Source organism: Scyliorhinus torazame, chromosome 3, assembly GCF_047496885.1.
Source record: "Scyliorhinus torazame isolate Kashiwa2021f chromosome 3, sScyTor2.1, whole genome shotgun sequence".
NCBI lineage: Eukaryota > Metazoa > Chordata > Chondrichthyes > Carcharhiniformes > Scyliorhinidae > Scyliorhinus > Scyliorhinus torazame.
This window is the reverse complement of record NC_092709.1, coordinates 190,532,329-190,556,160: the sequence shown is the minus strand read 5'-3', so window position 1 is coordinate 190,556,160 and position 23,832 is coordinate 190,532,329. Positions and strand designations below refer to the sequence as shown.

Genomic DNA, 23,832 nt, shown 5'->3' with positions numbered 1-23,832 from the left:
TTTCCAGGAGCCGGTGCAGACTCGATGGGCCGAAAGACCTCCTTCTGCACTGTAAATTCTATGATAACAGGTCAAAGCGATTTCACAGCCAATGAGTTCCAATAATATGATTTGACTTCACATTAAAAACCAAGTGTAACGAAGCAGAATTAAAACAAATATTCTGGGTTAACTATGATAATAATGCAAAAACATAGGGTGGGATTCTCCTTTTCAGAGACAAAGTGTTAACGCCGGGACTGAATTGATGGGTCTATTACGACAACAAAAATTATACTGGTCCCCGATCAATTCATGAACTGTTAATGGGCCAGCACTCCCACCACGTGGAACACAAGTTATTTCAATGAAAAACGGTGCCCGATTCGGCAGGGTCGGGATTGACACGAGGTTGTCAAGCTTGAGCCGCATATTAGCTCTCCACTCCTCACACACACTCATCCCAGCCAACAAGATGGCAGCACGGAGAGCAGAATCCGAGTTTGCAGACACCAAGCTGGAGACCCTGGTGGACACAGTGGAGGAGAGGTGGGCTACCCTGTACCCCACCAGCCAGTTGTGCCGCAAAAAGCTGCATGACTTTCTCAGGGAGGCCAGGGCGAGTAGGCAGCACCATGTCCCTGGCACTAATCCCCGTCCACCACAAGCATACCCCAACCCCGCCACCCAGAGGGCGGCCCGACACCACCCACCTGCAGCGTGCACTCCCCACCCTGCACCACATGCCAGCACACATACCGGATGCCATGGTAGGGTGCCCTGACCTGTGCTACATGCATCTGACTGCCTAATACTTTGCCCTTTTTCTCCCATTGCAGATGGCAGTGCCTACTGCTGGGAGAGAGTAGACCAGAGGGGCACCGCTGACCTACGGCACCTCACCACAGGGGAGTGGCAGGCACTGGACCTGGTTGGTGAGACCACAGAGAGGGCAGTCGCTGAGGAGGAGGTCGGAATCGGGTGAGCAAGTGGGTCCCCATGGCATGTCTGGCACAACCTCTACCCCCACAGCACCACCACCCCAACGAGCACTCCAATCATGCGTCATGTCTTAGGTCTTGCAGGATCACCTGGCTACGATGTGGGCCCTTCTGGTGTCCCCGCCCCATACCCCAATCCCAAGCAGATACCAGCAATGAGGCAACAGACGGTAACGAGAGCCCCCAAATTGCAGCCCAAGACAACCCAGAGCACCAGTCCGGGGACAACTCGGACTTCCCATCACAGCCGTCTCCAACACCCTCCACCATCCCAGACACATTCACCTCGGTTGGGCACTTTAGTGAAGAGGCTCCTGGGGCACTAAATCTGGTGCTCACCACACACATGCTGTGGTACATCAGGTTGAGGTAGGAACTCCCAAGGGGGTGGTGGTCAGAGGGCAGCCTGATTCCAGAGACTAACTGCCATTCGGACGGGTCTCAGGCTTTTGTAAATTTCACTGGCTCATTGACAGTGGAAATGCAGTCGCAGAGCCAGGGACTACATGATGGGTTAACAGCAATCATCCAGCTCCTGCAAGTGCAGTTGGAGAAGTCTAGACAACTGCAGGGGTAGGAGGCAGTGCAGACAATGCATGCTACCCAGGTCAACACCGCATGGGTAGCATCCATGGTGGAGGCCTTGGGGGTGAAGGGATCGGCCATGGGCCAGGATGCGCCAGATCTGGAGCACTCTGTGCTGGTGGTGGCTGTGGCCCAGGACAGGGTTGCCCTGTCACGGGCAGCCATGTACCAGAGCCACCTGGACATTGTAGCGGCACTCCAGAGCGTGGCCTAGTCACAGCGGGTCATGGCTAAGGCCAGCGACATTACCTAGGCGCTGCCGACCTGCGTCAGTCCCAGAGGGCAGTGGCCATGAGAATTAAGACTCTGGTTGATACGGAGCAGGCCCCCAGGACTGGCAGCCAGGTGGCTGGGGGGCCTCAGGGGTTAGCTCTGGCCACACCCCTGTCCAAAGGAATAGCTTGGGGGGAGGGGGGGGGGGGGGAGGGACACGACATTGGGCAACCTGAGGGAGGAAGGGGTGAGGGAGCCCGTGCCGGTGACACCTGCAGGGGTGGTGCCGGAACACCAGAGTACCTTGGACCCCCACTTCCTGTCCCTGGCGCGTCTGATGAGTGGTACCACACCAACTGGTACACCCGCGTGACTGCCAGGCCCATCCAACCCCGGTCGCTCCAGAGGACAGCTGCCAAAGGGGACTCATGTCACAGGCCGGGAACTGCAGCCTCCACCCTGATGCACTGCCTCGGGACCCACCGAGACATTGCGTTAGGGCCCATAAGACCAGAAAGGTAGACACCAGTTAAGTTGGCACAGTTGCAGCACATAGTATAGCGTTAGGGGTCAGCCTGGTGGTGGCTTCCGGTAGGGGAACATTGGGGGTTTTTATGAAAATATTTTATTAATGCATTTATAATTAAAAAAAATTTTTTTTAATTTTTTTATAAAAGAGTACCCAATTCATATTTTCCAATTAAGGGGCAATTTAGCGTGGCCAATCCACCTAGCTTGCACATCTTTTGGTTTGTGGGGGCGAAGCCCACGCAAACACACGGAGAATGTGCAAACTCCACACGGACAGTGACCCAGAGCCGGGATTGAACCTGGGACATCGGCGCAGTGAGGCTGGAGTGCTAACCACTGCACCACCGTGCTGCCCCGCATTTATAATTTTTAACAACAATTTTTAACAACAATTTTCAAGAGGAAAAACAACAAAGTAAATAACACCTACCCAACCAACAACCAGACCCAGCCATCATGGCTTAAAAACACAGTTCCCCAGTCCCCCTTTCCCACTATTTCCCACCTCAACCAATCCCCCTACCTCCCTCTTTCCTTCTACCCACCCCGCCTCCTTTGTATCTGCTGACAGCTTAATTTTCCCCCCAAAAGTCTATAAACGGCTGCCACCTCCGGGCAAATCCTAACATCGATCCTCTCAGGGCGAACTTGATCTTCAAGCCTGGGAAATCCGGCTACGTCACTGACTCATACCCCCGATTCCGGCGGTTCCGAGTCCCTCCACACCAATAAGATCAGTCTCCAGGCTACCAGGGAGACAAAGGCCAACACATCAGCCTCTCTCGACCCCTGTACTATCTTCCGACACACTAAAAATCGCCACCTCTGGACTCGGGACCACCTGTACCCGGAGCCACTTGTACCCTTAATACCTTGGACATGATGACGGCAAATCCTTGCCAGAATCCCCTAAGCTTTAGACATGCCCAAAACACGTGGACATGATTCGTGGGCTCTCCCGCACACACCTATCCTCCACCCCTTCAAAGAATCTGCTCATACGCGCCAGTCATATGTGCCCTGTGGACCACCGAGAATTGTATCAGGCCAAGCCTGGCACACAAGGACACGTTAACCCTACTCAAGGCATCCTCCCACAGTCTCACCTCAACTCTTTGCCCAAATCTTGCTCCCATTTCCGGTTTACCTCCCCTATCAGGGTTCCCTCCAATTCCATGAGCTCTTTATACATTTCTGAGATCTTCCCCTCCCCCACTACCTTGTCCTGTATCCCCTGGGGCGGTAGGTCAAAGCCTGCCTCCATGCAAAGTCCCTCACTTGTGGGTAGCAGTACCCATTCCCACCTGGCAGCTCAAACTTCTCCAAGTCCTCCAAGCACGGAAACCTGCCGTCAATAAACCGGTCCCCTAACCGCTCTATCTAGCTCGCTGGCACCTCCGAATACCCCCACCTAACCCCCCCCCCGGCACAAACTGGTGATTGCCACAAATTTGTCCCATACCAACACTCCCTCCACTCCTATGTTTCCACCACTGTCCCCACACCCTCAAAACCACCACTACCACCAGGCTTGTGGAATACCGAGCCGGCGAGAACAGCAGAGGTGCCGTTACCAGTGCACCTAAATTGTGCCCCTACATGATGCCACCTCCACCCTCTCCCACACCGACCCCTCCCCCACTACCTGATCATTGCTATGTTCGCCGCCCAATAATAGTTCCTGAAATTCAGCCCCCCCCACCCCAGCAGCACCTTTACCCGCTGGATGTTACCCGCCCACACAAACCCAGGGATCACCATGTTCACCCTCTTAACAAAAGCCTTCGGGATAAAAATAGGCAGGCACTGAAATACAAACAGAAACCTTGGGAGAACCGTCACCTTTACCGTCTGCACCCTCCCCGCCAGTGACAACGGGAGCATATCCCACCTTCCAAAGTCCTCCTTCATCTGCCCCACTAACAGAGCCAAATTCAGCTTGTGTAGCTGCTCCCATCCCCGCGCCACCTGGATACCCAAATACCGAAAACTCCCTCCCACCACCTTGAACAGCACTCCCCCCAATCTCATCTACTGTCCCCTCGCCTGAATCGCAAAGACCTCGCATTTGCCCATATTCAATTTGTACTGCGAAAACCAGCCGAATTCCCCAAGGATCCCCATAACCTCTCCAATCCCCCCCCCCAGCGGGTCAGAAATATACAAAAGTAGGTTGCCGTATATAACAAGACCCTGTGCCCCAACCCAACCCCCCCCCCCCGGCCGCACTATCCCCTGCCAGTCCTTTAACGCACTCAGCGCCATCGCCAGAGGCTCTCTAGCAAAGGCAAACAACAGTGGGGAGAGTGGACATTCCTGCCTCGTCCCCCTGTGCAGCCTAAAATAATCTGAGCTAACTCAATTCGTCCGCACGCTCGCCATCAGTGCCTGGCACAGCAGCCGGACCCAATTCACAAAATCCTGCCCAAAACCCAAACCGCCCAAGGACCTCCCACAGATACTCTCATTCCATCCAATCAAAGGCCTTCTCCACATCCATGGCGACCACCACCTCCATCTCCCTTTCCTCAGAGGGCATTATAATCACATTTAGCAGCCTTCTGATGTTAGCCGTTAACTACCTCCCTTTCACAAACCCGGTCTGGTCCTCCCCATCACCCCTGGCACGCAATCCTGTATCATCAAGGCCAAGATCTTGGCTAGCAGCTTGGCATCTATATTTCGAAGGGAGATTGGCCTACGACCCACATTCTTCCAGGTCCTTATCCCGAAGAGAGATCAAAGCCTGTGACATTGTTTTTTTTTTTGGGGGGGGGGGGGGGGGGGGGGGGGAAAGAGAGGAGAGTACCCTTTGCTCCCTAGTCTCATTAAACGCCCACACCAGCAAGGTTCCCAGCACTCCTGAAATTTTTAAATAAAACTCCACCGGGTACCCATCCGGCCCCGGGGCCTTGCCCGGCTGCATCGCACCCAGCCCCTCCACCACTTCAAACAGCCCAATTGGGGCCCCGAGGCCCTCCACCAGCTCTTCCTCCACCCTCAAACTCAAGTCCATCCAAAAGCCGCCTTCCCGTCCACCCCAGCTGAGGGTTCCAACTCATACAGCCTGCTATAAAAGTCCCTAAACACCCCATTCACCCCCCCCCCCCCCCCCCCTCCTCTCCCCCCGGGTCCAAGATCGTATTCCCTGCTCTATCCTTCACTTTCCCTACCTCCCTTGCCGCCTCCCGTTTCCTTAGCTGGCAGCCTACTAGCCTTCTCCCCATACTCATACACTGTCCCTCTCACCTTTCACAACTGCGCCACCGCCTTCCCCGTAGATAACAATCCAAACTCCATCTGCAGCTTCTGCGCTCCTTCAACAACCCCGCCTCCGGGATCTCCAAATACCTCCCGTCAACCTGGAGAATCTCCCTCACTAATCTATCCATCTCCGCCCACTCCACCTTCTCCCTGTGTGCCCATATCGAGATAAACTCCCCTCTCACCACTGCCTTCAGCGCCTCCCATACCGTAGCTGCTGAGACCCCTCCCGGGGTCGTTTATCCCACACATCTCAGAATGGCCTCCCTCACCCGCACACACACACCTCCTCCTCCGCTAATAGTCCTACATCTAATCTGCAGTGTGGGAGATGGCCCAACTCCTAGCTCACCCATAAATCCACCCAGTGCGGGGCATGATCCAACACTGCACTGTAAATTCTATGATAATCTATGAAACACTAATATCGCCGAGTACTCAACATCCACCACCCCCGCCAACAATGTCCTATCCATAACGAAAAAGTCAATTTGGGAGTACACTTTGTATACATGGTGGGGGGGGGGGGAAAAAGTACTCCTTCGCTCTTGGCCGCCCAAACCTCCACGACCTACCCCTCCCATCTGTTCCATCAACTCCCTTTAGTTCCTTCGCAGCTGCTGACACCCTCCCAGTTTTCGAACTCGATCAATCCAGCCTTGGATCCATAACTGTATTAAAGTCCTACCCATAATCAGCCGACGTGAGCCCAGATTCAGGATTTTCACCAATACCCGCCTCAAACTCTACATCATCCCAGTTCGGTGCATAAATATTCACCAGCGCCACCGGCATCCTGTCCAACTTGCCACTCGCCATAGCATATCTGCAGGCCACTCCCCCTCTCCCCCGAGTCCGCCACAATACTTCCCACTTCAAATGCCACCCGCTTATCAATCAGAATCAGCACTCCCCTGGTTTAAATGGAATACCTTCCCTACTCACCCCTTCCTCAGCCTAGTCTGATCCACCCCGAGGTGTGTCTCCTGTATCATTGCCATGTCCGCCTTTAAACTTTTCAGATGTGCGAACACATGGGCCCTCTTGACTGACCCATTCAGCCCCCTCACATTCCATGTAATCAGCCTGGTCCTGGGCGGAATGCCCCCCACAACAAAATACCAATCCCAACCCCCAACATACTTACCACCTGCTCGGCCCCCCCACTGCGTTTCAGTGAGCTAGCCCGCCCAGCTAACCTGGTAGGCCCGCCCCACTGGTTCCCCTTCCCGCTAAACCATCCTCCCATTGTAAACTTTACAATCCCCACCAAACAAAGAAAGAAACAACCCACCATCCCTCATCAAAAACAAACAAACAGACCCAAAGCCCAAAACAGAGCTACACCCCCAAGTACAGTACAAAAGTGGTTCATACAAACAAGAAGAAAACCAAGATACAAGATGGGAACAACCACAGCAGAGCTCAATAACCTCATTCTCCTGCCAGTCCATTGGCTCTAATAAATTCCATCCTCTCCTCTGGCTTCCCAAAGTAGTGTTCCCGGCTTTGTACGGTACCCACAGACGTACTGGGTATAACATGTCGAACTTTACCCCCTTAAGAGGGCCGACTTCACCTCGTTGAAGTTTGCCCTCTTTTTGGCCAGCTCCACACCCAGGTCCTGGTAGAACAAAGAACAAAGAAAAATGACAGCACAGGAACAGGCCCTTCGGCCCTCCAAGCCTGCGCCGAACCAGATCCTCCATCTAAAACTGTCGCCTATTTTCTAAGGATCTGTATCCCTCTGCTCCCTGCCCATTCATGTATGGTAGACACGCAGCTCGCTGCCTTCCCATGTACAGCGCCTCGCCTGCCTGGCCCTCCTCAAAATCTGTTCCTTATCCAGGAACTGGTGCAGTTGCACCACCATCATCCTCAGTGGCTCGTTTCTCTGCCGCTTCCTCATAAGCGCCCCGTGCAGCCGGTCCACCTCCAAGGGCAGAGTGAACGCTCCTTCACCCAGCAGCTTCTCGAACATCCGTGCCACATATACACCGGCGTCTGCTCCCTCACTGCCCTCCGGCAGGCCCACGATCCTCAAGTTCTGCCTGCACGATCTATTCTCCAAGTCTTCCACCTTGTCCTGCAGGCTCTTCTGTTGATCTCTCATCAACCCCATCTCCACAGCCATCGAAGCAAGCTGCTCCTCGTGCTCCCCACCGCCTCCTCCACTTTCCAGATCGCCTGACCCTGGGTCTCCAACCTCATTTCCACGCGGGTGATCCCCACCTTTATGGGATCCAACACCCTGGCCAGGTCCTCCAAGTTCTCCTTCCTCTGCTGGGCAAACGTCGCGTGGAGGAACCTCATCAGCTGATCCGTTGACCATTGGGCCGGCAAGCTCGGACCCTGGCCCTCCGCCATCTTCCCGTGTCGCAGGCTCCACACCAGCTTTCAACAGTTGTGCCCTTCTTTTTCGACCACTTCTGGTCCTCGAATCCATAAATGTTATACTCTCTTCCTTAACCTTGTACAATCACTCAGCTCCGCTGTGAGCCGGGGAAAACATCCAAAAATCTACCACGAGTGGGAGTTACCAAATGTGCGACTGCTCACTCCAGGGTCACTACCGGAAGCCCGTAGGGGAACGTTGTTAACAGCGCCTCTGCCGTTCGCGCCAGCCAGACACTGTGAGCCCAGGGTGGTGTCGGCCTTAAGGGTGTGGGGGCAGTGGAGGCAGCATTTGGGACTGGAGGGTGCGTCGGTGTGGGCACCGATTTATGATAACCATAGGTTTGCACCGGGGAAAGGGCTGGATGCGAGGTTTCTGGGGTGGCAACAGGCAGGGATCGAACAATTCAGATACCTATTTGTAGGGGGCAGTTTAGCAAAATGGGAGGACTGGAGGAAAGGTATGAGCTGGCCAGGGGGAACGGTTTCAGGTACCTGCAGGTTCGGGATTTTGTGAAGAGAGCGGTGTCGTCTTTTCCTGGGTTACCGTCTTGGGGTTGCAAGAAGGAGATGGGGAGGGGAACGGGTCCAAGGTCTACGAGGAGCTGATCGATTGGGAGGGTGCCCTGGTGGTGGCTATAAAGAGGAAGTGGGAGGAGGAGCTGGAAAGAGGTGGAGGCAAGGATATGGGCTGGGAAGACCCCGTGGAGGGTGAATGCGCCCTCGTCGTGTTCGAGGTTACTATTCAGTTTAAGGTAATTCATAGAGCACGTATGCTGGTAGTGCGGATAAGTAGGGTTTTTGTGGGGGTAGAGGATAGGTGTGGCCGGTGCACAGGGAGGCCCATGAATCACGTCCACATGTTCTGGGCATGTCCAAAGCTAAAGGGGTTCTGATAGGGATTTGTGGAAGTAATGTCCTGGGGGTGAAGGTGGGCCGAATCCAGAGGTGGCAATATTCAGGGTGTTGGAAGACCCCAGAGTCCAGGGGGCGGGAGAGGCCGATGTCTTGGCCGTTGCCTCCCTGATAGCCAGGAGACAGATCTTACTTGAATGGTGTGGGTGAGGGACCTGGGCAGAATTCCTGAGGCTTGAGAAGGTCAAATTTGTCCTGAGGGGATCGGTTGATGGGTTCACTCAGAGGTGGAAGCTGTTGATTGATTTCATTAAGGAGGATTGGGGTGGGGGGGGGGGTTATAAGGGGGTTAACATGGGGAAGGCAGGATGGGAGAAGGGGGGCTAGTAGGATAGTAGGGAGCAGGGAAAGAGGAGTGGGTGTTGTGACAATAAAAGATTATTTATGATGTACAATTTTGCTCGTCATAAGCAGCCTTCAGTTGAAAACGTTATTAGTGTTTACTTCTACCTCTATTTTATCCCATGTTGCAATCAGGAAATAAGGATTTTACCACAAAAGCCCTTCCAAGTGCAGAAAGTTGCAGATTGGTTTGTTCTAAAACAACTGATCGTGACTACTTAGCTGGCAGTGGCAACTTCTTTTGTTTGGGTATGCCACTTTGGAATACATGAGGGTTTTCTTAGAATAACTGGATGGGCAATTTAAGTCATTCTAGAAATACTTGAAATAGCTCTACAACCTTGAAAAGCTTAAAATCAATTTGATTAATAGAAATGCAGTAGCTGCCACTTGCCAGATTATAAACATCTGTTGATGAAAGCAGCCTCACACTCGAGTTACACAATTTGTAACACCATACAATACCTATTGCTAAGCATAAAGCTAATTTTTTCATCTAACTAGGAATAAAGTCAACACGAATAGTTCCCTTCCTACATTATTCAATTATGCTATCCGAGGTTAATGAGGGAAATGCATTGATAAAATCTGAAGATTTGACCATCCTAATTCTCCCAATAACTAGATGGAGGCATGATACAATAACAGGAAGAGAATAAATAAGCCATACTTTTGTTTCCCTTTTCATTGAAAAATATTTAAGTCCAACTACCTGGAATGTAAATTTACTTTTGTTGTGTGTTCACTATACATTCAAAACTCAACAAAGCAACACTTCCATTTTCACCTTCAGTGTTCCCAGACGAGCTTTATGGCTGGTAATGATGATCAAAAAAATCATATACACACTGCCCATGATTTTCCAATTAGCAGCTGCCTCATATTCCAACACACACTTTTAACATGTGAAAATGGGAACGCTGAAGACAAAAGCTTACTCCCAATCATACTTCAAGCCAACTAACAAGATCATGAAATGGAGCAATTCAATTGAACATTTTTACAACTTTCCTATTGAGCAAAGCTAGCTATTCCAGCATTTACTTCCTCGCCCAAGATGTCTTGAACCATTGATGGCTGATTCAGCAGAATGTAGTTAAGAATCAACTACATTAATGTGGGTCTGGTGTCACAGATAAGCCAGACTGGATAGGATGGCAGGTTTCCTCCTCCAAAGGATTTCAGTGAACCAGTTGGGTTTTTATAATAAACTGGCAGCTTCATGTCCGCAGCTTATTTCCAGATTCTTTGAAAAATGGGTTAAAATTCTCAAACTACCACTGTGGATTTAAACTCACGATCTCCAGAATATTAGCTTAGGCAACTGGAACATTAGTAACATAACCACAACAGCATTGTATCCTGTAGAGGATTTTAAAATTGCTGCGCATTTTGCTCTATAATGTAATACCTATCAGAAACAAAATAAAATTTACTAGATACCATGTTGTGCATATTCTGCCCTCTTTCCCTCCCCAAAAGGTTTCTAACTCCCAGAGACTACTTACTCCATTCTTTGAAATTAATATAAAGCAGTCCACCCCCTAGTGAGAACAAAGAATAAGAGAAAACAAGTGAAAAAAGGGAATGGCAAAAGAACACAGACGAAGACAAATAAAGGAGAAGTGAAAGTAAGAACTAAAAACATCAAGGAAAAAAAAGGGAGAGAGATGAGAACGGAGAGATGAAAACATAATTAAAAGAAACAAAAAGACAAATAAATAAATAAATAGAGAAAACACTTTTTTGGCTGGTTTACCAGCAGCGGTTAACTAACATGAGGCATTTTTTGGGATATAGAGCAGGTAGGAGACTCAACCACCATTTGATAACCACTGATACAATCAACAGAAGCCCTGATTAGAGAATACCAGAGGAACCAGATGTAGAAAGCACAAGAAGAAAAAAAAAAAAACGGCATGCGGCATGGTGACTCAGTGGTTAGCACTACTGCCTCAGAGCCAGGGATCCGGGTTCAATTCTGGCCTTGGGTGACTGTCTGTTTGGAGTCTGCATGCCCTCCCAGTGTCTGTGTGGGTTTCCTCCGGGTGCTCTGGTTTCATCGCACAATCCAGAGATATGCAGGTTAGGTGGATTGGCCATGTAAAACGTGTCCCTTAATGTCCAAAGATGTGGGGTTACAGGGATAGGTGGGGAATTGTGCCTAGGGAGGGTGCTCTTTCAGAGGGTCGGTGCAGACTCAATGGGCCGAATGGCCTCCTTCTGCACTGTAGGGGTTCTATGGACATGTGGGAGTAAAAGAACAAGCAAAAGCACAAAATGTAGTGTTTACACATTATGTAAAAATGTTCCCTGTGTTACTGGGTTCTTTTGTCCCTTTTTATTTCAGCACTGACTGGATTATACTCCACAATTTTGCAGAAGGAAACAAGTAAGGCAAGTATACTACCAGATTCACACCCTGAAACTGGTGTGAAGAACCATTCTTCCCCCCACAACCAGAGAACATGTCTGTCCAGCCTTTGACTGTATTGCCAAAACTAAATGATGGTGATGAAACAGATTCAGGCTTCCCTATCATGTAGCTCAAGTATCATCAGCCTCAGCTTTCAGCAGAACCAAGTTGACTATATATGCTCAGGTTGTGACATATAACATGCTGATAAATTCACTGGAGGTGGAGGGCCACATCTCCCAGATTTCTGTACAATAATTACTTCAAATGAGGCCTTAGGAAATGATATCTTTCAACAAAAACTTTTTTTTAAAACTCCCACGGAGGTGGGTGGGGGGATTGATTAGTCGGGGGGGGGTCCTGCGCAGGGCTGGGTGTTTAAAATAGTTCTGCTAAAATTAGAAATGTTTTTATTCCTACAGAGTAACTATTGGTATAAAACTGGCAAAGCTATCCGAAGTTAGCGATTTAAAAACGCTTTTCAGATAGCTCACGGAACAATTGTCATGGGAAGTTAGCACTTCTGGACAATTGCCACATAAAGCTTTATCTGGGAATTTCAGAGAATGATTCCCCAGCACATTTTGGGGGTATTGCCCAAATCCGAAGCCAGAGAACCAGGACTTTACAGACCAATATGCCACCGTAGTAGGTGCAGCCAATCAGGCCATACCAGCTGAATCACAAACATTTCATCTTTCACACACTACTACAGAAAACAACATGCTGAAATTGGGGTGCTTCCAAGGAAGGCAGCAAAGAGGGGGGGAAAAGAGAAGAGAGAGAGAGAGAGAGAGAGAGAGAGAGAGAGAAAATAGTTTAATTAATTAGTATTTGAATACCATGATAAAAGCAACTAAATAAAGGTTGAAAACGGTTAATATGCTTTTCCCTTACTTCCAATTATTGTTACATTCGAGCTTCTGCATCCAATGAATGGGTTCAAAGCTGGTGCAGGGCAGTGCGCTGGTATTCCAGGTAAGATGTCACCAAGTGCTACGTTCACATGTTTCAGACCCGATCCTTTTCCTTGCTTGCTTAGTGTCTACTCACTAGCCACTATACAGTAAAATGTTTGAGTGCACTGCTGTATAGAATGAGCACCATAAGGTAGTTCAGTCTGTTCAAACCTGTTCCTTCTTCTGTTAGATCATAGGTGATCTGTACCTCAAATCCATTTACATTCCATTTGCCTTGATTTATCAAGGAAACCATACTTTAAATATTTCAGTTAGTTTAGCATTCACTGCATTTTAGTGAAGTTTCAGATTTCATCTATGTTTTGTGTGAAGTGCTTCCTGAGTTTGTTCCTCAATGGCCTAGCTTTAATTTTAATACTGCCATAAAAACAAAACGCTTGAAATATCTCTAACATTTTTTTAATTTCAGATTTGCAGCATCTGCAGTATTTTGCTTTAAGACTGTGTCCCTGGTTCTGGATTGCACACCAGAGGGAACAATTTCTCTGTATCTTTCCTATCAAAACGCTCATCGTTTTAAACACTGCAGAAATATAAGCTGCTGTTACAATCCTGCAAGTTTCCAGCCTTAGCCATGTTGTCAAAGGCAAAAGATAACCAAAAGGAGGGAATCAACCACTGCTGCTGCTTTAAAAAACATCAGCATATTAAGAGCAGAGAAGACAATTTGGCTTTTCAAACCTGCTTCAGTATTCATCAAGATCATGGCTGACCATCTACCTCAACTCCACTTTCTCACATTATCCCATTCATATCCCTTAATTCTAAGTAGCCAAATATCCATAGACCTGTGTCTTGGAATATACTCAATGACTAAGCATCCCCACACAACTCTCCAGGAGACAATATTCAAAAGATTTGCAAGCCTTTAACTAAAGAAATTTCTCATCTCAGTCCTAAATGGCTGAACCCTTCTTGACATGTGAACCCCATATTCTAGATCTACTAGACAGGAGAAATATTTTCACAGCACAGTAGCGACCCTGTCAAGTTCAAGAATGTTATGTTTTAACTAGATTACTCCTCTGTCTTCTAAACTCCAGGAATATGGGTCTTGTCTACTCCATCCCTCCTCATAGGACAATCCCTCATCCCAGAATATTTCAGTGAATGTTCTTTGCATGCCCCTCTGGGACAGTTGTGTCTTCCTTGGGTAATGAGAACAAAACTACACAGTATTCCAAGTGTGGTCTTACCAATGTCCTGTATAATTATAGCAAGTCTTCTTACTCATTTACTCCACTCCCTTTGTAACAAAAGCCAACATATCATTTGTCTTCCTAATTGCTTGCTGTACTTGCATGTCAGTTTTCTGTGATTCATGTTCAAGGACACCAAAATCTGAATGCAAACATTTTCCAGTATTTCAACATCAAATATTCTTCTTTTTTATTTGTTTACCAAAGTGGATAACTTCACACTATAACACACTGTACTCCATCTGTGATCTTCTTGTCCACTCACCAAATCTATCTGCATCCCTTTGTAGCCTGTTTGCATTCTCGTCACTTACTTCCCTCATCCAATTTTGCTTCATCAGCAAACTTGGATAGATTACATTCAGTTCGCCACATCCAAGTCATTAATATAGAATGTTGGGCTTAGTCTCATGTATTGATCCTTTTGGTGCTGCACCAAGCCTGCCAACCCAACAATACCAAGTTTATTCCTACTGTTTTCTGTCTAATATCTAATCCTGAATCTATGCAAATATCTTACCCCCAATACTATGAGTCCTAATTTTCCTGAAGATCAATAATAACCATAGTATTAAGAGAGCCCGGGAGGAAGATTGCTTTGCTTACTATTCAGAGATCCATGGTGCAGGGCAGGGGTGAAGAGACATGCTGTTGCATCAACACAAAAATCCTGTGATTTATGCCACAAAGCATGTTTGCGAGTCATTAGAAGAAATAACTCAGATTCAGCAAGTTGCATTTTGATAGGATTTGTTAATAATGCACAGTATTACTTTTACACATTTATATATTATTGAAAGAAACAAAGCAGCGAGCCACATTACTGTCTCTTTAGCTACCACTAGGATCATAATCCTATTTTTATTCGTTCATGGGAAGTGGGCGTTGCTGGTTGGGCCAGCATTTATTGCCCATCCCAGAGGGCATTTAAGAGTCAACCACATTGCTGTGGGTCCGGAGTCACATGTAGGCCAGACCAAGTAAGGATTTCCTTCCCTAAAGGACATTAGTGAACCAGATGGGGTTTTATGACAATTGACAATGGTTTGTTTCATGGTCACCGTTAGACTTTAAATTCCAGATTTAAAAAAATTAAATTCAAATGTCACCATCTGACATGCCGGGATTTGAACCTGGCTTCCCAGAGAATAACTAGGTCTCTGGATTTAGTCCAGCGACAATACCACTACACCACTACCTCCTCAAACTAATACATAAAAATAAAAAAAATACCGTATATGTCACTCCACAGTTAAAATCAAATACTCAGTACAACCAATTTGAAAACTGTGTGCTATTGGTTACAATAACCTGTATACAACTAGTTGAAAGTAACTAAAATTAAAAAGTTTTCCCATTAAGGGGGAGCCTTCAACTATAGACACAGTTGTGTCAATGGCACAGAAATGTGAAAGGTGCAACTAATCAAACAAATTTACAAATTATCACCAGTTTCACAAAATCATGATACCGAGTGATAGCAGTACCTACACCAAGTGCAGTATAAGAACAGGTACCAGTATATTTAAACATGTGAACTGAGTCACATATGCAAAATAAAACCAAAATTTGTTTAGTTCAATACAATGTTTATAGGAGAATTAATACTGCACGCTATAGGTTTCACACTATTGGATTAGTTTATTGTCACGTGTACAGAGGTACAGTGAAAAGTATTTTTCTGCGAGAAGCTCAACAGATCATTAAGTACATGGGAAGAAAAGGGAATAAAAGAAAATCCATAATAGGGCAACACAAGGTAACAAGTATAAGTTTGTCCTTGCTGTGGGACCATTTAGCTAAATCGCGCCCATATTGTCCGATCTGGATTATTACACACTGGGAGCGATGTTACCCATATTTTTAGCTCTTCATCACAATCACTGGAAAGGTAATTTAATCATGTACTTTGTGCATACTACAAAATAGTTTGCTTACAATTCTATTTTGAAAGTTAGCAACCAAAATTCCAGTCTAGTAAATAAAAATGTTTTCTCTTTGGCTACTAAATTCTGTAACATGGGTCTCCTGCAACAAATACAAGCCTGCCACATTTATTGGCTGATGGCAAGGCATTCATGGAATGGTTCCATGGATCACATCCACATTCACTGCCATCTCTAATTAAGAAAAATGGCAAAATAATTTTTAAATGTAGTTTTTGAGGTTTGTAAAGTTAAAAAACAAAGACATGTTACATATCAATAAAACGATAATAAACTTTGACCATCGTAACATGCAGGGCAGGATGCCGATCGAAAGCATCAATACTTACATCAAAAATTTTCTTTGTGTAGGCTGTTGCATGCAGCAGAGAAAACAGGAAAACTGGAAAAATACTCACTAAAAGTATATAGTTAAGGAAGATACTATTCACTATAGTAAGAAAACTGCAAACTAAAATTATATATTAATGGACTTAAGCTAGAAATTACTATAAAACGGACAGCACGGTGGCGCAGTGGTTAATGCTGCTGCCTCATGACGTCGAGGTCCCAGGTTCGATCCCGGCTCTGGGTCATTGTTCGTGTGGAGTTTGCACATTCTCCCTGTGTTTGCGTGGGTTTCACCCACACAACCCAAAAGATGTGCAGGGTAGGTAGATTGGCCATGCTAAATTGCCCTTTAATTGGAAAAAAATATTTGGGTACTCTAAATGTATAAAAAAAAGAAATTACTTTACTATGAAACTGGAAATACTCTATATTCAGAAACTTCGCTATGAAGCAGAATTAATTTGCATTTTATAGCACCTTTTTATATCCACAGCAAACCCCAAAGTACTTTATAGTTAGAGGATCACTTCTAAAACATATTGTTGCTATTGTTACATTGATGAATACAGCAACCACTTGGCACATAAGGTTCTATGCAAAGCAAATTAAGTGAATGAATGACCAAATAATACATTTTTGGTGTTGATGATTTGAGGGAGGAATGTTGGCAAATATCAAGTTCGCACAATTTCTCAGTATGCATCAATAGAAACTGAAACTCTGATGGTGTTTTCGGATAGTCAGGATTTGTCTTTCTTTGCTTTGTTTTCCAATACATTAAGAAAAGTAACATTATATTGACAGAGCTCCTATTTCAGGCATGTCTGGCTTTTATTTAAATTTATAAACGAGTTAACACACGTGAACATCAGTATCTGTATTTGTAGTTTGTTTGCTGCTGGTTGGCCAATATTAGAACCAATATTGCTGATAAAGAATGGGTTACAGTTTAATGCTGCTGAAAGTTTGGTAAAAAACCTGTCCCAGCTGAATCAGTAGTTTAAGGATTACGTAAAATTGTAATCCACATAAACAATTAATTTTGAGCATTTTATTAAATAATTAATGTTTGCTTTAAACAATTTGAAGTTGCCAAAGTCCGTATAATTTGCAATTTTTGTAATCTGTGCTTCTGGTACACTGTGGACACTCTATACCCCTAGCCTTCAGCTTATTTTATTTTTATAAGATGAAAATGTACCTTAATTGCTTTAAGGTAGGTACAAAATGACAGCAACCAGCTGATAATGGGCAAAATGATGATGGTGGGGAACCAAAAATGCAAAGGGGTCTGTGGGCTGATAAGTAAAAATAATAATCTTTGTCACAAATAGGCTTACATTAACACTGCAATGAAGTTACTGTGAAAAGCCCCTAGTCGCCACATTCTGGCGCCTGTTCGGGTACGCTGAGGGAGAATTCAGAATGCCCAAAATAGGTAACAGCATGTCTTTTAGGACTTGTGGGAGGAAACCGGAGCACTCGGAGGATGCCCACGCAGACACAGGGAGAACGTGCAGACTCACCACAGACAAACAGTGATCCAAGCCAGATTCGAACCTGGGACCCTGGAGCTGTGAAGCAACAGTGCTAACCACTGTGCTACAGTGCCACCCTGATAACCTGGCTGCAGCTTGAATTATGCCCCTAATGCTAATATTAATCCTAATCTCTGAACACACTAATTGAAAGCATCTCACCACCACCTTCTGAAAGGCAACTAGGGATGGGCAATAAATGCTGGCCAAACCAGCGACACAGTTGCAACTGATCTTATCTGAGATTAACTCCTAAATAAGCAAAATGCATAAATCTTGACAATAAACTATTCTCAGTAGAAACATTCAATTATTTCATTGACAGAAGTATAGTTGGAATAAAGTTGCATGGCAGTCTTAACTACATTGTCATGTAGCCAATAATTAAAGGATACTTGTAACAGGATAGGAGTTGACGAAAATCAACGAGAAAAGGAGATAGTGACAGCTGTCTTCTAATAGGGCCTGACTCAGAAAAGCACGGCTCAACTGGAAGTGAGGTAAACGTTGGTGCAATCGAAGTGCACTGGTAAGGGCATTTGCCAACAGGGCACGCTGGTAAAAGTTGGCAGCCTCATATAATCTGTAAAAACAAAGAATCAGATTTTAATAAATATCTTTAACAATATCATTTTTGGAAAATCCCTTGGATTTCTTTTCCTCCATATTCCAATTTGTGAAGGCAGTAAATTATTCCATGTAAAGCATCACTTGTACAAGTGATCAATACTCATTACAGATCCATGGATTGAGTGTTCATCATTGTATTTCTTCATCAGAGTCTGAACCTGATGGTGGGACCACGTTAGCTGAAGAGAAAGGTGGAGGGGCTCAGGGAGGGAATTTCACAGCTTTGGCAACTAATGGTGGAACAATGAAAATCAAGGCGATGACAAAGGCCAGAATTGAAAGAGTGCTGAAATCGGAGAGGTCTGTATAGGGATTATTAAACATGCTTGAGAATGAAAGGTGTTATCATACCAGAGAATCATAGCAGTTACAGTGCAGAGGGAGGCTATTCGGCCCATCAAGTCTGCACTGGCCCTTGGAAAGAGCAACCTACTTAAGCCCACGCCTCCACCCTATCCCCATAATCCAGTAACCCCGTCTAACCTATATGTTTTGGACACCAAAGGCAATTTTAGTATGGCCGATCCACCTAACCTGCACATCTTTGGACTGTGGCAGGAAACCGGAGCATCCAGAGGAACCCCATGCAGACACGGGGAGAAAGTGCAAACTCCAAAGTCACCTGAGGCCGGAATTGAACCCGGGTCCCTGGAGCTGTGAGGCAGCAGTGCTAACGCGCCGCCCATGAGAAGCTGATGTTGGTCAGTAGAGTTTTGGATGAGCTCAGGTTTATGGAGTGCACAAGGTGCGAGGCTGGCCAGGGAAGCACTTGCATAGTCAGGCACAGACGTAATGGCACAAATGAGGATTTCAACAGATGAACTGAGTGGCAAAGATGGGCTGTTTAATAAAAGTGGAGATGGGCAGCCTTAGCAATGAAGTTGATACGGTGTTGGTTTAAGGTTGAATTCCCCCCCGCACACTGCAGGTAATGAGCCTGGGGCAGAGGGAAAACGGGTGACCGCAAGGTGGTCCCAAGAGAACTCTGCAGGTAGTGCAGGAGTCCCATGGGGTCGAGCTCACACATCCGTTTTCTACTTTGGAAGCTGGTGAAGACACTGGTTTCTCAGAGCAAAGTTGTTGGCACCACAAGTGGGTCAGCTATATAGGGAGGTAGAAGAAAGGAAAAACAATAGTGATAGAGATAGAGGGACAGACAGGTGTTTCTGTGGCCATAGACCAGGATGGTATGTTGCTTCCCTAGTGCCAGGATCAATGATGTAACGGAGCAGCGGCAGGACATTCTTCTGGGGAAGGCTGAACAGCCAACTGTCATGGCCCATGTTAGTACCAACGACTTAGGTAGGAAGGGGGATGTGGTCCTGCAATCAGAATTTCAGGAATTAGATAGAAAATTAGCAAGCAGGGCTTCAAATGCAGTAATCTCCAGATTACTCCCAATGTCACGTGCAAGTGAGTACGGAAATAGGAGGATATGACAGATGAATTTGTGGCCGGAAAGATGGTGCAGGAGGAAGGGCGCTACATTCCTGAGACTGGCTCTGGGGAGATGGCGCCAGTAGAAGCTGGACTGGTTGCACCTGAATGGCGCTGCGACTGATATATATGGTAATATAATCATACTGAATGAGATAGCAGGCTTGAAGGACTGAATGGCATACTTCTGCTCCTTGTTTTGCTGTTTCCACATGTAAATTCCCAGCACTACTCCTCCTTTTACAATCTTTTTACTATTTATATGCCTATAGAAGACTTTGGGCTTTCCATTTATGTTGGCTGCCAATCTTCTCAAACAACCCCTCTTGGCTTCTCCCGTTTGCTTTTTCACCTCTCCTCTGAACTTTGCAATTCTCTTGGTTCTCAACCTGACACCTGTCATAAGCACATATTTTCATCCTCATCTTAATTTCCATCCCCTTTTTCATCCGGGGGATCTGGATTTGTTTGCCTTACCTTTCCCTTTTAAAGGGAATATACCGAACAATTTCATTTTTGAAGGTTCAGTTATTGCTACTAACCTTTCATTCCAGTCCATCCCACTCAGCTCTGTTCTTGCTCATTTAAGTTGTCTGTTCCATCTAGCAGGGGGACGGAGGGAGACTGGCCTGGGGGGGGGGGAAAGACTGGCCTAGAGAAGGTAATGGCTAGTCGACACGGGAGGGGGGCAGGTAGCCCCCCAGTGAGGCTGATCACGTAGAACGTGAGAGGCCTGAATGGACCGATAAAAAGGGCCCGAGCGCTCGCGCATTTGAAAGGACTAAGGGCAGACGTGGTTATGCTCCAAGAGACACACCTAAAGGTGGCGGACCAAGTTAGGCTAAGGAAAGGATGGGTGGGACAGGTGTTCCACTCAGGACTGGACGCAAAGAACAGAGGGGTGGCCATTTTGGTGGGGAAACAGGTAGCATTTGAAGCAAAGGCCATCGTAGCAGATAGTGGAGGTAGATATGTAATGGTGAGTGGTAGGCTGGAGGGAATGGAGGTCGTGTTGGCTAATGTGTATGCCCCAAATTGGGACGATGCGGGGTTCATGAGACGGATGCTGGGGCGTATTCCGGACCTGGAGGCAGGAAATTTGATTTTAGGAGGGGACTTCAATACGGTGCTGGACCCGGGGCTAGATAGATCCAGCTCAAGGACTGGAAGCAGGCCTGCAGCGGCCAAGGTACTCAAGGGGTTTATGGACCAAATGGGGGGAGTGGATCCATGGCGATTTCTTAGACCCAGGGCTAGGGAGTATTCTTTCTTCTCCCACGTCCATAAAGTGTACTCCCGGATAGATTTTTTTTGTTTTAGGAAGGTCGTTGATCTCTAGGGTGGAAGAAGCTGAATACTCAGCCATAGCGGTTTCGGATCATGCCCCACATTGGGTGGACCTGGAAGTAGGAGAGGACAGGGAGCAGAGAACACTCTGGCGATTAGATGTGGGACTGATGGCGGATGAGGGAGTGTGTGCAAGAGTGAGGGGGTGTATCGAGAGATACCTGGAGGTCAATGACGACGGCGAGGTCCCTGTGGGAGTGGTCTGGGAAGCACTAAAAGCGGTGGTCAGAGGAGAGCTGATTTCTATTGGGGCCCACAAAAGGAAAACAGAGGCCAAGGAAAGGGATAGATTACTGGGGGAGATTTTAAGGCTGGACAGGGAATTTGCAGAGACCCCGGAGGAGGAGCTGTACAGGGAGAGGAGACGACTCCAGACCGAGTTTGACCTTCTGACCACCAGAAAGGCGGAGGTACTGTGGAGGAAGGCACAGGGGAGGAGGTATGAATATGGGGAAAAGGCTAGTCGCCTGTTGGCGCACCAACTGCGAAAGAGGGCAGCAGCGAGGGAGATAGGAGGAATTAGGGATGAAAGGGGAGACACTGTGCGAAGGGCAGGAAAGATAAATGAGGTGTTTAAGACCTTTTATGAAGAACTGTATAGGTCTCAGCCCCCAGAGGGCGAGGAGGGGATGCGGCAGTTCCTGGACCAATTGAGGTTCCCGAAAGTGGAGGAGCAGGCGGTGGCAGGCCTGGGGGCACCGATTGAGGTGGACAAGGTTATTAAGGGACTGGGAAGCATGCAAGCAGGGAAGGCCCCGGGGCCGGACGGGTTCCCGGTGGAATTCTACAGAAAATATGTGGACTTGTTGGCCCCGTTGTTGGCGAGGACGTTCAATGAGGCCAGGGAAGGGGGGACACTACCCCCGACAATGTCGGAGGCGACGATATCGCTAATTTTGAAGAGGGACAAAGATCCGATGCAGTGTGGGTCTTATAGACCTATTTCACTATTGAACGTGGACACCAAACTGCTAGCAAAGGTGCTGGCATCGAGGATAGAGGACTGTGTCCCAGGGGTGGTGCACGAAGACCAGACAGGGTTCGTAAAAGGGAGACAATTGAATGTTAACGTGCGACGGCTATTAGGGGTGATAATGATGCCCTCAGTGGAGGGGGAGGCAGAGATAGTGGCGGCAATGGACGCAGAGAAGGCATTTGATAGGGTGGAGTGGGAGTATTTATGGGAAGTGTTAAGGAGGTTTGGGTTTGGGAACGGGTTTATTCGCTGGGTTAGACTACTTTATGGGGCACCAACGGCAAGCGTAGTTACAGGTCGACATAGATCGGAGTATTTCCGATTATATAGGGGAACAAGACAGGGATGCCCGCTGTCTCCATTGTTGTTTGCATTGGCAATTGAACCTCTGGCCATGGCTTTGAGAGACTCCAGGAAATGGAGAGGGGTGACTAGAGGGGGAGAAGAACACTGAGTCTCGTTATACACGGATGACCTATTGCTATACGTGTCGGACCCAGCGGGGGGGGGGGATGATAGAGGTTATGCGAATCTTGAGGAGGTTCGGGGAATTTTCGGGGTATAGGTTAAACATGGGGAAGAGTGAATTATATGTGATACATCCAGGGGACCAGAGTAGAGAGATAGAAGGCTTACCGCTAAGGAAAGTGGAAAGAAACTTCCGATACTTAGGGATTCAGATCGCTAGGAGCTGGGGAACCTTGCACAGACTTAATCTGACACGGCTGGTAGAACAAATGGAGGAGGACTTTAAGAGGTGGGACATGCAGCCTTTATCGCTGGCGGGCAGGGTGCAAGCAATTAAGATGATGGTCCTCCCGAGGTTCTTATTTGTATTTCAATGTCTCCCTATTTTAATCACCAGGACCTTTTTTAATAAAATAGATAGGAGCATTACGAGCTTTGTGTGGGCAGGGAAAGTTCCGAGAGTAAGGAGGGGGTTCCTTCAGCGCAGTAGGGACAGAGGAGGACTGGCACTACCGAACTTGGGAGATTATTATTGGGCCGCCAATGTGGCAATGATACGTAGATGGATGATGGAGGGTGAGGGAGCGGCGTGGAAAAGGCTGGAGAGAAGGTCCTGTAAAGGGACGAGTCTAGAGGCGCTGGTGACGGCGCCGCTACCACTCTCACCGAAAAAGTACACCACGAACCCGGTGGTGGCGGCAACACTGAACATATGGGGACAGTGGAGGCGACAGAGAGGGGTGAGGGGAGCCCTGGTGGGGTCCCCTATCAGGAACAACCATAGGTTCGCCCCAGGAAGAATGGATGGAGGATTTCAGAGCTGGTATCAGTTGGGAATTAGGAAGGTGGGAGATTTATTCATAGATGGGACTTTTGCGAGCTTGGGAGCACTGGAGGAAAAGTATAAGTTACCCCGGGGGAATTTCTTGAGATATATGCAGGTGAGGGCATTTACTAGACAACAGGTGAAGGAATTTCCGCGGCTCCCGACACAGGGGATACAGGACAGGGTGCTTTCAGGGGTGTGGGTCGGAGAGGGCAAGGTGTCAGAGATTTATAGAGAGAGGAGGGAAGAGGGGGAGGAATCGGTGGGCGAACTAAAAAGAAAGTGGGAAGAAGAATTAGGGGAGGAGATAGAGGAGGGTATGTGGGCTGATGCCCTAAGCAGGGTAAATTCCTCTTCCTCATGCGCCAGGCTTAGCCTGATTCAATTTAAGGTGCTACATAGAGCACACATAACGGGAGCAAGATTGAGCAGGTTCTTTGGAGTGGAGGACAAATGTGGGAGGTGTGGCGGGAGCCCGGCAAACCACGCACATATGTTTTGGGCGTGCCCGGCAC

At 47.4% G+C, this 23,832-nt stretch overlaps 1 protein-coding gene across 4 annotated transcripts in view; it reads right to left on the bottom strand.

Moving 5' to 3' along the window:
* The window catches only part of tmem33 (transmembrane protein 33), a 70,848-nt gene that overhangs the window by 12,338 nt on the left and 34,678 nt on the right, over window positions 1–23,832 (bottom strand). For all 4 annotated transcript variants that reach the window (XR_011940225.1, XM_072496662.1, XM_072496663.1 and 1 more), the window contains 2 exons: window positions 18,029–18,216; window positions 16,095–16,162 (listed from right to left, as the gene is read on the bottom strand). Coding sequence is in view for 3 of the 4 variants with exons in the window: in XM_072496662.1 (XP_072352763.1) it covers window positions 16,095–16,162; window positions 18,029–18,216 (256 nt within the window). In the remaining variant the exon portion in view is untranslated. The remainder of the gene's footprint in view (window positions 1–16,094; window positions 16,163–18,028; window positions 18,217–23,832) is intronic.